The sequence below is a fragment of the Dendropsophus ebraccatus genome, chromosome 6 (assembly GCF_027789765.1).
Source record: "Dendropsophus ebraccatus isolate aDenEbr1 chromosome 6, aDenEbr1.pat, whole genome shotgun sequence".
NCBI lineage: Eukaryota > Metazoa > Chordata > Amphibia > Anura > Hylidae > Dendropsophus > Dendropsophus ebraccatus.
Genome location: NC_091459.1, coordinates 140,703,401 through 140,719,711, shown reverse-complemented (window position 1 = coordinate 140,719,711; position 16,311 = coordinate 140,703,401). Strand labels below are relative to the sequence as shown.

Genomic DNA, 16,311 nt, shown 5'->3' with positions numbered 1-16,311 from the left:
TGATCCGGCCGCGCGCTGATGCACCCGCATCAGAACACTACGGCCATAAAGATCATCCGGCCGGGATGATCTTGGCAGAGACCTGTCGGGTCACGGAACGGCCGGTCTGATACGATGTGTGAACATAGCCTAAGCTTGCGTGCTCTATACAAAGTCATCGTTGGACTCGCCTATTCAAGGAGCTTTTATGGTAGCCTGGATGTGGGATCTGTGCCAGTGTGACTGGTCCTATTGCCTTGTTTACGTCTCAGGGGCCACTGTGCATTAGTCCCTTTAATTCTATTCCATGGCTTCCCCGAGCCGCCTGTCTCTTAGGAGCGGAGAGTGTCAATTTGGCAGAAAATGAACTTCCCTTTACTGACTTCCTCTATTAGTGAAGAGTACATCTAGCACGCAGCGCCTGCCAGGTACGTTTTTTTTATTTTGCAGCAATGACCTACAAGACCTATTGTTACGTATATTTCTGAAAAATAATCACGTCCACCATAACAGGACATAGAGGTGACCAGTCCTGTTCTGGATGCCCTATATCACGGATAGGGAACCTTCCGCCCACCAGCTGTTGCAAAACTACAATTCGCTTTGGCTGTCCAGGCATGATGGGAATTGTAGTTTTGCAACAGCTGGAGGGCCAAAGGATCCCAATCCCTGTCCTATATGAACCTCAGGTTTTATTCAATAAGATTAGGTATTAGACCAATATAGTACAAGGGTTCTGGTTAGTGTTTGTAGACCTTAGTCGTTACTTATTAGTAGATAGACTTGTCTCTACTTGTACTGACAGACATGGATGCTGAGGGGTATGTGATTTTCCTCTGCACAGTCCCCTACCATGGTTTTATTTGCTTTGGTAGCAGCCGGCTAGGACGGGTTACTAAAGTTGAGTATCCCAAAGCTTTTTTCCACTAGCTACTAGAAGGAGGCATATATATTTCTCTTTCCTAAGAGTCCTCGTAGATGAGCAGACCCGTGCCTGATTTGAGTACCACTTTGGCACGTGTTTAGGAACCAGTACATGGCTCATGGATCATTTCACTTACGTCAGGCATGTCCAAACTTTTTTCGAAGAGTGCCAAATTTGATGAAGAGAACATGTGCGAGGGCCGACCATTTTACATGCTACATGCTATATGCTTTATAACACAGGCAGATAATAGCAAGCTGGATACCTGGGGGGCCGTAAAAGTTCGGAACGCGGGCCGCAAATGGCCCTCCGGACGGACTTTGGACATGCCTGACTTACGTCATCGTTGGCCGCACATACCTTTACATAGGGAGCGGTGCGGCTGACAAAGATTTTGAAACCTGCAATGAAGATACAATCACTGATGCTGGTCATTATTGGCTGCGAGCTTGATCTATTATAAGGGGCAGTATTACCCCATTTGGCCAGTAACTGGTTTGGATAGGTGTTTAACACAGTCCCACATCCAAGGGTGAGTTCCCTGTACCTACCCAGCTACTCCCTCAGTGTTAGAGGCATCAGTCATTGCAGGACCATGAATGGTACACCACAGCTCCCAGATTACAGCCATCCGCTTCCTTTTTGATTGCTTCTAGCACTATTGTTGATGTTGCTATGCTCTATGCACTTCAATGTAGTAAGCCTCCGTTAGTTTCTGCTTCAAGATGTCCATCTTATTTTCCAGCAAAAATAGCATAGTGTTGTTCTTGCTCTCTAAGTCAGTGGTGTTCGTAGCTCAATGGTGGGAAACCAAGACCAAGAGCTGGTATATGACTGTAATATTGAGGATGTCCAACAGGGGGTTGTCCATTGGATAAAATTTTTTAATTTTTAAGAACTGATACTCACCTACCCCCTATCCCCTGCACCTGTCATTTAGAAACTCCCTCTTGTCACTGCCTATTTCTTGTTCCCGTTCCTCCCCACAAGAAATGCCATTCAGTGACTGAGGTGGGACCACTGTGGTCTGCGATTGGCTGAGCAGGGCAGGTTCTACAGAGTGATAGATGGATCACAGGAAGCAAGAAGAAGCAGGGTCTGTGAGCATCAGAACGGCAGTTGTGTGGGGATCAGAGTAGATGAGTACACCTAATTTTAATTTTTACACCTCCCCCAGCCATATAATTTCTTTTATCCCTCGAAATAAGATTGTAGTTTTTATGCTTCTGATGGAGGTATAGGTTTCAAGTATTCCCAAAATATTCCTACTACTGAAGCCTCTGATGTCTACAGCTGTATATGGTGGCATATGTCCGTCATTGACCCGTCCCCACACCATGCGTACTGACTCTGTATATGCTATATGGACACTCTTCTGCCATACGCCGAGTGAACAAGGTCTACGGAGCTTCCTCTTTGCCTGCACTGACCATGAACAGACCCCAAGACCTTTGACATTAGGAGATGACTTGGCAATTCTAGGCCAAAAAGTTGGGCATCCTCACATATGTATAGGTGCATTGACTTCTTGGATCTCTCCAGCCCTGGTTTTCGAACCTCACTTGGTATCCTATCTCCATGTAAAACCCTCATTGATATTCTTCCCATGTCCGTGAAATATTCCTTACATAAATACTTGACTTCTGTGAGAGTATTTGCCACGCATTGACAGCATGAGCGAATTTGTCTTTATCTGCCTTTGACATCAATCTCAGCCAAAGTGCAGTCCTGACAAGTGTTCTATGTTTTATCCGCTATTTTATTAATTCATCTGCATTTACCGTATGTGATTATTGCCGCGAGAACATTTCTACTCAGCTGTGTCCTTGAATACGATTTCCTTTGTCCTTTTTTACTTGCAGTTTTTTGCAGTGTGTTTTTTTCTTCTATTACTCCCACGTTCTACTGGCATTGTGTAGCGTGACCTTCTTTTTGTCCATTGCCATATGGAAGGCAAGATAACAGGGAAATGTATTCCACCTACTGTTCGTCTTGGAGGGATACAAGGCAGTGGTTCATCTGTTGGATTTCTAAGCCTATAGATGAGGTCCTTATCCTTCTTATACAAATAGATTAAATATTCTTATTATTAGATTGATTAAAAGACCAGTCATCACCGACGTGCTTGACTACTCGAGTAAACATGTAGGCGTATTTGCTCCAGTGTCTTATAACCAATGCAAAAATTTACAGAATGAAAGTAGAGAGCTCGGAAGAACACCGTCCTCAGAATATATAGAACAATGGATCACAAGGTAGTCCGGGGGTCTCAGGTAAAATTCCAGCTATGTCTATTCACAAAGTCCACATTAAGGGCCCCATTCCACGGGACGATTATTGTTCGGATAATCGTTAAATCGTTCGGATTGAAGCGATAATCGTTCAGTTGAATAGCAGTTAACGATTAAACAACAAATGAGAAATAGTTGATCCCTTAATAAGACCTGGACCTATTTTTAGCGTTGCTCGTTCGCATGGAATAAGACAAGACGACCGCAAGAACGATCATAAGTAACGATCATCGTTCCTTGTAAATGGATGAACAATTTCAGGTCGTTCACAATAGCGGTCATTTGAGATCGTTTATCGTTAACGATTATGCGAACGATAATCGTCCCATGGAATAGGGCCCTAAGTGCTACATCTCATTGGATGCAACCCCTTTGTTCAAGCTTGAAAAAGTCAGTTGTGTCTGCCGAAACTTTGCACCTAATGGTCATTCCCTGTAATTCCACGTTCGTTCGCTCAAGTTCCGCATTTTTTTACTAATCGTTCAGTGTAATTGAACATTGTTCATTGTTTTGCTGGAATCAGAAGGAGTAAGTGATCATAGTAAGGATCGCAATTACGATCGTAGTAACGGTCGTAACTAGTGACCATCGTTCTGTGTAATATGGGGAACGATTTCAGGTTAACGATAAACAATCCTGTTTGCGATCGTTTATCGTTAATCGTTAAAATCGCTCCGTGTGAATAAACCCAGATGGAATTTCACCTGAGACCCTCTGATTATGCGGTGTTCCATTGTTCTTTTGTTGTGGAGGAAGACCGTTTCTGTCAGTCACATGCGGAGTGGAGGCGGCTGGTGCCAGCCCTTTTTTTGTTTTCGAATATAGATATGGATTACTCATAAACCAGGACATGCCAAATCCCAAGTACCTGAAGAAAATGTGCCTGGAAAACTGATATTGGTGTCTCATTTCTTTCGAGTTGTCTTCTGATGATGGGGTCTTTCACTAGGGACAATTATTACTATCACCAATGTCATTCGATAAGAAGGAATGGGTACTTTAGTGATTAGTAGGCTTCCCGGCAGTCATACATTTATCTCCTATATACTCAGAAGATATTCTTTATTGGAAGACCCATTAATTGTTTATTGAATTCATATTATATGGCCGGTAAAAATTTGAACTGGCTCCCAATTTCAGCAGCATTTTTTTTCCTATTAAGTAGACATCTGCTTCCCCATTGATATAGTAGACATGTGGTTCCCCCATTGATATAATAGACATGTGGTTCCCCCATTGATATAGTAGACATTTGCTTCCCCATTGATATAGTTGACATCTGCTTCCCCATTGATTTAGTAGACATCCACTTCCCCCATTGATATAGTAGACATCTGCTTCCCCATTGATATAGTAGACATGTGGTTCCAACCATTGATTTAGTAGACATCTGCTTCCCCATTGATATAGTAGACATGTGGTTCCCCCATTGATATAGTAGACATCTACTTCCCCCTGGATATATTAGAAATCTACTTCTCCCATTGATATAGTAGACATCTACTTCCTTCATTGATATAGTAGACATCTACTTCCCCCATTGATATAGTAGACGTCTACGTCCCCTATTGATATAGTAGACATCTACTTCCCCATTGATACAGTAGACATGTGGTTCCAATCATTGATTTAGTAGACATCTGCTTCCCCATTGATATAGTAGACATGTGGTTCCCCCATTGATATAATAGACATCTACTTCCCCCCTGGATATATTAGAAATCTACTTCTCCCATTGATATAGTAGACATCTACTTCCTTCATTGATATAGTAGACATCTACTTTCCCCATTGATACAGTACACATCTACAGTACTTCCTCCATTGATATAGCAGACATCTACTTCAGATCACCCTACGTTTGGATGGAACCCAACCCAAAAGGGTCCCATTGCCGATTTTAATGATGAAAAAAATGGAAGATACTGTCTCCCTTGAAATTGCCACTATTTATAGGATTCCAGAACTTCCATTGTGTTCCATACATTTGTGGCCTACCACCATCTATCTCGTCCATTAATATTAATAAGAAGAACATCCTTATATTACATATACAGTAAGTCTTATACCGGACATTCAAGGAGACCTGCTTCCCCATTAAGCCGTGGTCTTGTGTCTGACTGGCTGCCGCAGATTGATTGGATGTACAAGAAATAGGGCAATTTAAGAGATGATCATCATTGTAATTGGAGAATGAAAATCTCTAACAACCCCGAGGCGACAATAAGACGTATTTATTACAGTGTAAGTATTATGATTGAAGGATATTGTGAAGATAACCCTTAGTCCACAGTGAAGGAACACTTGAATCGGACAATTTCCATGATAACGCTACCCAGCTGTGCTAATGTTAATGGACTTTATTGAATAAGGGATGATACGATAACACCTAATTCAAGGATCATTTGGATCTCATATCCAGTTAAGTCCTTTTATATTAAAACTGGGATTGTTATACAGTAACTTCAGGGAAAGGTATCTGTAATTAAATGGATTCTCAGCGTTAACCTTGCACAATCCTGACTCTTTCCTGCAGTCAGATGATATTATTATTACTGTATGGCCACTGCCAGAGCTTCGTGAGCTCTGATGGGTTGTGACAACTATATGATGGTATATGATCCCAATGGAGGCCCTGACTACTATGTGAGCCCTGCGGGGGCTGGGTCTGTCGTAAGGCTTCTTCTGAACAACTTGCAATCTTTTTTATAAGAATACTAATAGAGAATATGGCAAAGTGAAACGTAATGGTGAGGATTATGGTTATACGGACAAGTGTAATCAGGGGGGATATGGTTTGGTGGAAACATTACTGGGGAATATGGTTTGGTGGAAAACGAATGGTTAAGAATACATAAATAATGGTGGAGAATATGGTTGAGTAAACAGAGGTAATGTAGAATTTGGTTGGGTAGACAGAGGTAATGGTAGACAGTACAGTTGGGTGGACGAAGGTAATGTTGGAGTATGTTTGAATGGACAGAGGTAATAGTGGAGAATATGGTTGGGGGGATGAGGATGATAGTGGAGAGTGTAGTTGGGTGGAAAGAGGTAATGATGCAGCTTATGGTTGGGTGGACAAAGGTAATGGTGGATGATAAGGTTGGCTGGAAAGAGGTAATGGTGAATGATATGGTTGGTAGTACAAAGATAATGAAGGACAGTATAGCCTGGTGAAAAGAGGTTGGGTGGAGAATATATTATTAACATAGATAGATAGATAGATAGATAGATAGATAGATAGATAGATAGATAGATTTAGCCAGATCCCAAGATCATCAGACCAGCTGGTAAGGCACCGTGTTACTCCACAGACATGATTGAAGCATTCATCAGGAGGCCTCTCTTCTGGGGATTACCTGGGCCATTTGGAGCCTGTTCACCATGTGTGCATGGCCATGTAGTGTTGCAGCTTAAAGAGTCACTGTCGTATTTTTTTTTTTGCAGAAATCAATAGTCCAGGCGATTTTAAGAAACTTTGTAATTGGGTTTATTAGCCAAATCTGCCATTATCTGCATGTAAAAAGCCTTTTCCCAGGTCCCCCCCCTCCTTCCTCTTTTTCATCCACTCTGAAAAATCTGAAAATTGTGACTTGTTGCAGGAGACGTCCCCAGTCTGCTCTATGGAGAGGGGAGGGGGGAGGGGGGAGGAGGGAGTTAGCCGGCAGCAGAAAGCAGATAACAGAGGATTACAGGACCGGAGCTGGGTGACAGCTGTAATCCGAGCTCAGACAGGTCACTGGTGATGGTCAGAAGATAACGGGTGAGATATTTGTAGATTAACTCTTTGTTGTCCTGTTTTGGTCTTTTCTTTAGCTCTCTCCATAGGAGAACAATGAAGACAGGGGGGAGAGCTTCAAACTGCTTTTTCATGATAAAAATGCATTTTTCTGATAATAAACCCAATGACAAAGTTTCTTAAAATCGCCTGGACTATTGATTTCTGCAAAAAAAAATTTCACGACAGTGACACTTTAAATAGCAAGGAGTTTATTGTAAACAATCATCCTGCTTTGCTTAGACTCCTTTCAAAGTTTCTGGAGATCTTGATACCCTCATTGCATGACGCAGGTTCACAGTTTTAACAGGTGTTTTGATGGTATTTGGTCCTCATTTTGCTCAGAATTTTATTTAACCAAAACCAGGAGAGGACCTGATATAAAGATATTAAGAGCTCCAATACTGCAGTTTTACCATCAAAATTGTGCATCCATTGACCATGTTAAAGCACCTTAGAACTGTGCAGGCTGTTACCAGATATTACTATGGAGGTGAGACTAAACGTGAATGTATCAGTATGGGCTGCCTCCATACCCTCTTGACTAGCATTGAGTGTACCTGTCAAACTGTTCAGGTTCGGCAACGTTCTCTGCAGAAGTTTGAGTCCTGGAAAACATAGATACAGCCATAGGCTATAGGCAATATTCATGTTTTCCTGGCAGCCCTAGGGTTGCATCCAACCTGTGCAGCCGAGGGGAATCAAATATCGAGTGATCTGATTTGGAGAAGGTTGCCAAACCCAAACAGTTTAACAGATACGCTCAACACTAGTCAAGAGGGTATGGAGGCAGCCCATGGTGATGCATTTGAGTTTAGTCTCCCCCCTATAGCAATGTCTGGTAAGAACTTGCACAGTTCTTAGATCTTCTCAGGTGCTTTGACCAATGGCCAATGGGTGCACAATTTTACTGGTAAAACTGCAGTATTGGTAATAGTGCAATATTGGCTGCCATTGGCCACCACATGTGGTGGGATTTTGTTCACACGCAGATGCTAAAACAAGGGAACACACCCGTAGGTCGTGAACATAAGGACCATACTCTTGACCATAAGGACTAGCTGAATCAACCTTGTAGTATTAATCTCCTAACATTACTTTATGGTTGCTGGATGCGTCATGTCCTCCCCTTGAATTATGGCCTCCACCTTTCTTCATTTCTTGGCTATCATCTTGTGTAATTACACGATCAGACGGGAAATGAGGACTTACATGCGTAATGAAATTGTAGTTAATTAGAAAAATCCCTTTGACACAGTTGTTAAGGTGCGACCGCTTAACTCTTCGTTGCAGACTAGCCGAAGTCGGGATTGGCTGATGGCCAATATAGAAATGATTTAAGGCTTAATGAGGATATCCAGCGACTAAATGGATGATACGAGAGACATTTCAAGCAGTCTGGAAATTAATACAGTTTGATGTTTATGACTCTGGGGAGTATCCGTCTCTTGTTCTGTAGGAGTACATTACAGGGCACCACCGATAGAAGGTAGTGCGTAGGGAGCCATCCCGTCTGGGTAAATAATAGATATTATTTCATTACTGACCATTCCTTGGCCTGGGGTTTATTTGCATACTTTAATGGGTAATAGTAACAATACAAGAGTTTGCTTTACTTTTTCCTCCAAGACCGGTAGTGTCCATATGACTTTGGACCACCATATGAATAATGGTGCCCCATAGGTAGCCACGGAGCCATCAGTCCCCTCTATACCCGCCATAATGTAACCTGTAACAGCCACTGTCAGCACAATGCTTGCCTCCTGCAAGAAAAAAGGAACAGTTGTACCCCTATATATCAGTATCTTCCTGTTCCTGTGGAGCTTGGACAGGTAAGGATTAGCTTTATAATTGTATACACATCAGCCGTCGGCTATGCTACCTGTTACAAGTAGCAATGCGCGGTTGGCTGACGATTTTAAAAGTTTCCAAAGAACAGCAATCATCCGGCTTTTACTGCTGATTGTTGCCTTTATTACATGGAACGATAGAAGCCTGGTTCGTGCAATTATCACTCCGTGTAATAGGGCTCTTAGTTTCAGCCTAAGTGGCCATAATGTTATTACAGAATGGTGTCACTGTTATCCCACCACCAACACTATGGTGATACTGTCACCCAACCTCCACCACTATGGTGATACTGTCACCCAATCTCCAACACTATGGTGATACTGTCACCCAACCTCCACCACTATGGTGATACTGTCACCCAATCTCCAACACTATGGTGATACTGTCACCCAACCTCCACCACTATGGTGATACTGTCACCCAATCTCCAACACTATGGTGATACTGTCACCCAACCTCCACCACTATGGTGATACTGTCACCCAATCTCCAACACTATGGTGATACTGTCACCCAACCTCCACCACTATGGTGATACTGTCACCCAATCTCCAACACTATGGTGATACTGTCACCCAACCTCCACCACTATGGTGATACTGTCACCCAATCTCCAACACTATGGTGATACTGTCATCCCATCACCACCACTATGGTGATACTGTCACCCAACCTCCACCACTATGGTGATACTGTCACCCAACCTCCACCACTATGGTGATACTGTCACCCAATCTCCAACACTATGGTGATACTGTCACCCAACCTCCACCACTATGGTGATACTGTCACCCAATCTCCAACACTATGGTGATACTGTCACCCAACCTCCACCACTATGGTGATACTGTCACCCAATCTCCAACACTATGGTGATACTGTCACCCAACCTCCACCACTATGGTGATACTGTCACCCAATCTCCAACACTATGGTGATACTGTCACCCAACCTCCACCACTATGGTGATACTGTCACCCAATCTCCAACACTATGGTGATACTGTCACCCAATCTCCAACACTATGGTGATACTGTCACCCAACCTCCACCACTATGGTGATACTGTCACCCAACCTCCACCACTATGGTGATACTGTCACCCAACCTCCACCACTATGGTGATACTGTCACTTAATCTCCAACACTATGGTGATACTGTCATCCCATCACCACCACTATGGTGATACTGTCACCCAACCTCCACCACTATGGTGATACTGTCACCCAATCTCCAACACTATGGTGATACTGTCATCCCACTACCACCACTATAGCGATACTGTTACCCAACTTCCACCACTATGGTGTTACTGTCATTCAACCACCACCACTATGATGATAATGTCATCCCACCACCACCACTATGGTATTACTTCCATCCCACCACCACCACAATGGTGTTACTGTCATACCACCACTATAGTAAAACTATCACCGAACCTCCACCACTATGGTGTTACTTCCATCCAACTACCACCACTATAGTGATACTGTCACCCAACCACCACCTTTATGGTGTTACTGTCATCCCACCACCACTGTAATGGTGTTCCTTCCATCCCACCACAACTGCTATGGTGTTACCATACCACCACCACCACCTACGTGTATGCCCTGACTTCAGCAGGATCATGTACTTATAATATATACATCCAAATACCCACATGTGTGTTTTAAGACTGTTCAGCCAAACTGTCAGAGATGGATCGGGACAAGATTGTCAGAGATGGTCGTGCCCCCCCCCCCCTCCCCCAGTCACGGGCTGTCCATCAGCCGCAATAAGCATTTTCACCATCATCACAACTCTGGGGTCCCAGGGCCAGTCAGATGGCACATCGTAGGCACATGGAGAGCTAAGCAATGCTTCATTGTTTCTCTTTCCCCTGCCTCTTCCACTTCGGAAAAATTAGCTAAGGCCGGACTTCTCCTTTAAAGTGCAATATCTATTTAGAGATGAGTAAACCTGCCTATGGCTGTATCCATGTGTTCCAGGCAATCCTCAGGCGGCATTTACCTTCTCCAGGCAGGGGGGGGAGGGGGTTCAAATGCCGAAACGCAAACCTGAACTCTAATTATATACAATGTGAAGTTTTTGAGGTTTTTTTGGTAGTGGTCAGACGTGGTACTGCAAGTGAGTGATGTCACTAATTTATGGGTAGTGTTGTTTTTCTGTACAGTGTTTTCAAAAGAGACGCTGTATCCCTTTAAGAGAATGCTCTATTCATTGTTCTAAGTTTTTGCAGATGGATGAGGTCAAACAGTCACCGGAGCTTAGATTGTTTGAAGATTTATTTGGAACGTATTTATATATATATAAAAAATCATGGCGAGGAGATTTATTTTATTGTGATCTGCATAATGCGGCATTGTGTTACGCTACAAAGATATATTGTCAATTGGAGGCACAAATACTGATTGTTTTCTCTGGCGACAGGCGTGCATGACAGATTGACAGCTTCTTAAGGCGGTTTCCCGAGTAAGTCACGGAAGCCGCCTCTCATCTTTTTTCTTTTGTGTTCTGCACTGTTTGTGAACCACAATAAATATCACTTTTATGGATTTTTATCCGTCTCTTAAAGGACTATACAAGGGGTCATCGCACCATTGGGACTTATCAGGAGCATAGGGATTCGGGTTTCCTTCCCTTCAACATGGAGAGAGCTATGATCATGTTCATTGCAAACGTTGTTGGCTACTTAGAGGAGATTATCCACATAGAGGAGAGGTGTAGTGAAGCTTAGCACTGGGAGCCATTGACATAAAGACCCAGGACATGTTGGGAGGGTCTGACCGTCCAAATGGCAATAAGGACTTCCTAGAAGAAGTTCCTAGATGCTAAAACCATCAGCGATCTTGTGACCAGCAGATCAAAAATTCCTTTGCCGAGACCCCAAATCCCCATAGAAAACCTCTCCTGCTTTAGACAGTTCCGGACATGGACAGAGGTGGCAGCAGAGAGCACTGTGTCAGACTGGAGAGAATACACCACTTCCTGCAGGACATATAGCAGCTGATAAGTACTGGAAGAGTGGAAATTTTTGAATAGAAGTAAATGAAAAATCTATATAACTTTCTGACACCAGTTGATTTGAAAGAAAAAGAAAATCGCTGGTGTACCCCTGACGAATATGCTTAGGAAAAGGTGTTATTATACTGCGCAGGGTATAAAAGACAGCTAAAGTCTCATACAGAGTGAATTCTATGTATAAAATGTGCATAGTATTTTCTTTGTCAGAACCGGAACCCAATTTTTTGTGTTTTTTGTTTTTTCCCTCTAGAACCACAATGGGTAAACAGAACAGCAAGCTGGCCCCTGAGGTGATGGAGGACCTGGTGAAGAGCACAGAGTTTAATGAACATGAATTGAAACAGTGGTATAAAGGTTTCCTTAAGGACTGCCCAAGTGGACGACTCAACCTCGATGAGTTTCAGCAGCTCTACGTAAAGGTAGGTCCCATTTCCTGTTCTCTCCGTTAGATATGGATTGATAAGTCATCCAAGTGGCTTTTAAGAACTTCAAGGAGCTTTCATACGTTCTTCATCCTTGACGTGAACAACTTTCTATTTTCGGCAGTTCACTTACATCACTTCTGGCCAAACCTCTCAACTCAAGATTCTATTAGGAACTAAAAAATGTACACCTGTGGTTCAGGCTATATACTGTATATATATATATATATATATATATATATATATATGGTCAATAATATCTTCTGTCCATACAACCAACTTTTTTTTTTAAATTTATCGTCACTATAAAATTGCGGGGGGGGGGGGGGGCTCAGAGTACTGCAGCCATCATACAACTTCACTGTTTTCTATCTTTTAGAAACTTAGCGACTTTTATACAAAAACGTTAAAGTTGAGGGACGGAAAATATTTTATAGCAACCAAAAATAGACATGGAGCCCTAATCTAAGGGTCCTATTACATGGGACGATTATCGTGCGAAAAATCGTTATAGCGTTCGAATTTAAACGCTAATCGCTCTGTGTAATTGCAGGCAACGATCGAAAAAATCGTTCGTATGTCGTTGATTTAGATCTGAAACTAAAACTAATTGCTCATTGTTTTGCTGGGATCAGAAGGAGTAAACAATCATAGTAACGATCGCAATAACGATTATAGTAGCGATCGTAACTAACAATTATCGTTCTGTGTAATATGGTGAACGATTTCAGATTAACGATAAACTATCTCGTTTGCGATCGTTTATTGTTAGTGGTTCATCGTTAAAAATCGCTCCATGTAATAGGACCCTAAGAGGGCCCTGTTAAGCATGTTGACATAATAGAAATAGAATTTTTTCAAATTTTCCATTTTTCTATCTATATTATAAAACAATCCTGATATTTTGCAGTTTTCCTTCTCACCACTGGGGCTAAAGCTAAGCTGAGACTTCCTGTTGTGTCTGTGGTGATAAGAGGAGGCTGCCATAAAGTGATCTGCACAGCATTGCAGCGTCATGTGACACCAGTAGCTAGAGAAGACAAAAGCAGTTACCTGTGGAATGACCTCTTCACAGGTCTAGTCAGTAATGTTTCACCTTCATCTCAAGGGGACAGAGTCTGTCTATTGTCATCTATGTCCATGAGTCCTGCTGTAAAGCATGTCACTAAATGCTGTTAAGAACAGCCCAGGCAATATGGCTGCCTCCATAACAATGTGCAAACAGTAAAATTAATAAAAATTTAATTCAGAAAAAAGAAACAAATTAGAATAAAAGTTTTAGAACAAATTAGAACAAGTTTTAGTATCTGACTTTAATCAGTTAAAGAAAATTTAGGTGACACATTCCCTTTAAATATAGAAGGTTTTTCTCTGATAAGATAACCCCTTTAAGTGGCTGATTACAGGGCTTTTTATTGTAGGGTAAAGATAGATAAAACAGACCATAGTTTCATGTCCCTTTAAGCTTCCTCTGCATGTGGGCAACATTTTGGCAGGCGATCTAAATCCTGATGGTGTCCGCAGCTATTTCTCACGCTGAGTGATGACAAACCACTCATAGGCAAGTGTATAGCTATGAACCAGTGATTTTAAACGGGCTCCTCATGGCTGTTCTGTAATTTTGAACATCTGCCGTATCTATTCATAGATGCACAGATGGATCCATAAATGTTACCGAAGAATAAGTCATTATGGGTATTTTAAGGTGCAGGTTATCCTGTTACCTCAGTAATCCTGCCCACACTTTGTACAGAGCAGAATGCATTTCTGTTTGTTGTACTGAAAATCTTATTTAGATTTTAAGTAAAACATTTCCTTAAAGGGATTGTTCATTTTAGCTAAACTGTATTTCAAGGTTCTGGGTGATTAGCTGACTGCTGGGCCCCATTTAACCCCTTAACCCCTAGGTGACCCTGGACGTACCTGTACGTCCAGGGCTGCCTCCATGTGTTCAGAGCGGGGCCGCACGGCGGCCACGCTCTGAACCGCCGCGGTCCCGGGTGCCGCTCGTAGCTCGGGACCGCGGCTATTAGCGGGCACGGTCCGATCGCCGGGCCCGCTAATACAGTAATCGGATGCAGCTGTCAAAGTTGACAGCTGCATCTAATTACTTGATGCAGCCCGTTCCCTGGTACCTAGTGGGGAGGATCGCTCACACATCTTACCCCGTCTGGGGTCAGCGCCGTAATGGCGCTGATCCTGGCTCGGCACTCGATTGCCTCCAGCTGCAGCAGCTGGAAGCAATCGATGTGCCTATCTCATCGATCTATGCTGCATATCTATGCAGCATAGATCTGTATGAGAGATCAGTGCACTTATACTAGAAGTCCCCCAGGGGGAATAACCCTAACCCCAGGGGGGAATAACCCTAACCCCAGGGGGGATTCTAGTATAAGTGTAAAAGTACAAATAAAAGTGTTATTAATAAAAAGCCCCCTCCCCTAATAAAAGTCACAATCACCCCCTTTTCCCATGTTATAAATAAAAATAAATAAACATGTTTGGTATCGCCGCGTGTGTAATTGCCCGAAAGTGCAAAATTGCGCATTTTTGGTCACATCAACTCCAGAAAAATTGTAATAAAAAGTGATCAAAAAGTCGCATATGCGCAATCAAGGTACGGATAGAAAGAACACATCATGGCGCAAAAAATGACACCTGACATAGCCCCATAGACCAAAGGATAAAAGCATTATAAGCCTGGGAATGGAGCGATTTTTAGGAACATATATTTGTTAACAATGGTTTGAATTTTTTACAGGCCATCAGATACAATAAAAGGGTTTTTTTTTTAAATTTCACCACACTTTGAATTTTTTTCTGGTTTCGCAGTGTACTTTATGAAAAATTCAGCCTGTCATTGCAAAGTACAATTAGTAACACAAAAAATAAGGGCTCATGTGGGTTTCTAGATGAAAAAATGCAAGTGCTATGGCCTTTTAAGCACAAGGAGGAAAAAAAACGAAAACGCAAAAATTTAAATTGGCCCAGTCCTTTAAGGGTTAAGGACCGGGCCAATTGTCACTTGCGTTTTCTTTTTGTCCTCCTCACCTTCTAAGACCCATAACTCCCACCTACAGGGCAATGTGAGGGCTTGTTTTTTTCAGGAACAGGTGTACTTTGTATTCTTTCAATCTGCCATACAATGAATGACAACCCCCCCTCCCCCAAATCATTTATAGGGTAAATTTGGGTCAAAAAATCTGATTCCGCAAATTATAGGGGGGTCCGTGTTTACGATTAAACTGGCATTTTTTCTTTATTCTATAGGTCAGTCTGAACACAGCGATACGCAGGTTTACTGGGTTTTCTAACGTTTTACTATTTTTACTAGCAGTAAAACTTTTTTTTTTTTTGCAAATATGCATATTTAAAATGGCCCTATTGTGACTCATAGTGTTTTTATTTTTTTCACTTACGGGGTCGTATGGAGTGTCATTTTTGCGCCACGATCTCTAGTTTTTATTAGTAACATTTTTTTCTAGATCAGACGTATTGATCGCTTTTTATTATTTTTTTTATACATAAAATGTAATTTAAAAAAAGCAATCTCTGCGTTTTTTTTTACCGCTTTTTGTTCACGCTGTTCACTGTGCGGGAATAATATTGTTTTATTTTAATAGATCAGACGATTATGCATGCTATGGTATATTATATGTTAATTAACTTCATAATTTTATGTGTTTTACGTATAAAATGGGAAGGGGGTGATTTTCACTTGGGGGAGGGGCTATGGCGCATTTTTTTAAACTTTTATGGATTTTAGGGGACTATTACATGCATACCTTAGATTGCTCACACTGATCAATGTTATGCCATAGCATAGCAGGGATCAGTGTCATCTGTGATCTTCTGATAGAGCCTGCCTGTGGCCTGTGGCAGACTCTATCAGAAGACCGGACTGCACAGAGGTAAGACGTATACCCCTGGCAGTCAGGCAGTGTGATCGGGACCCCCGTAGATCCAGATCGGTAAGTGACAGTTGCGGCGTTTAAGGTGTTAATGGCGGGCAGCCTCGAGATCACAGTCGCCCGC

The 16,311-nt window shown here is 42.3% G+C and overlaps 1 protein-coding gene across 2 annotated transcripts in view; it reads left to right on the top strand.

The window, feature by feature from the left end:
• VSNL1 (visinin like 1) overlaps positions 1–16,311 on the top strand; it is a 166,727-nt gene that overhangs the window by 76,429 nt on the left and 73,987 nt on the right. For both annotated transcript variants that reach the window (XM_069973146.1, XM_069973147.1), the window contains exon 2: positions 12,105–12,273. In XM_069973146.1, the coding sequence (XP_069829247.1) occupies positions 12,105–12,273 (169 nt within the window). The remainder of the gene's footprint in view (positions 1–12,104; positions 12,274–16,311) is intronic.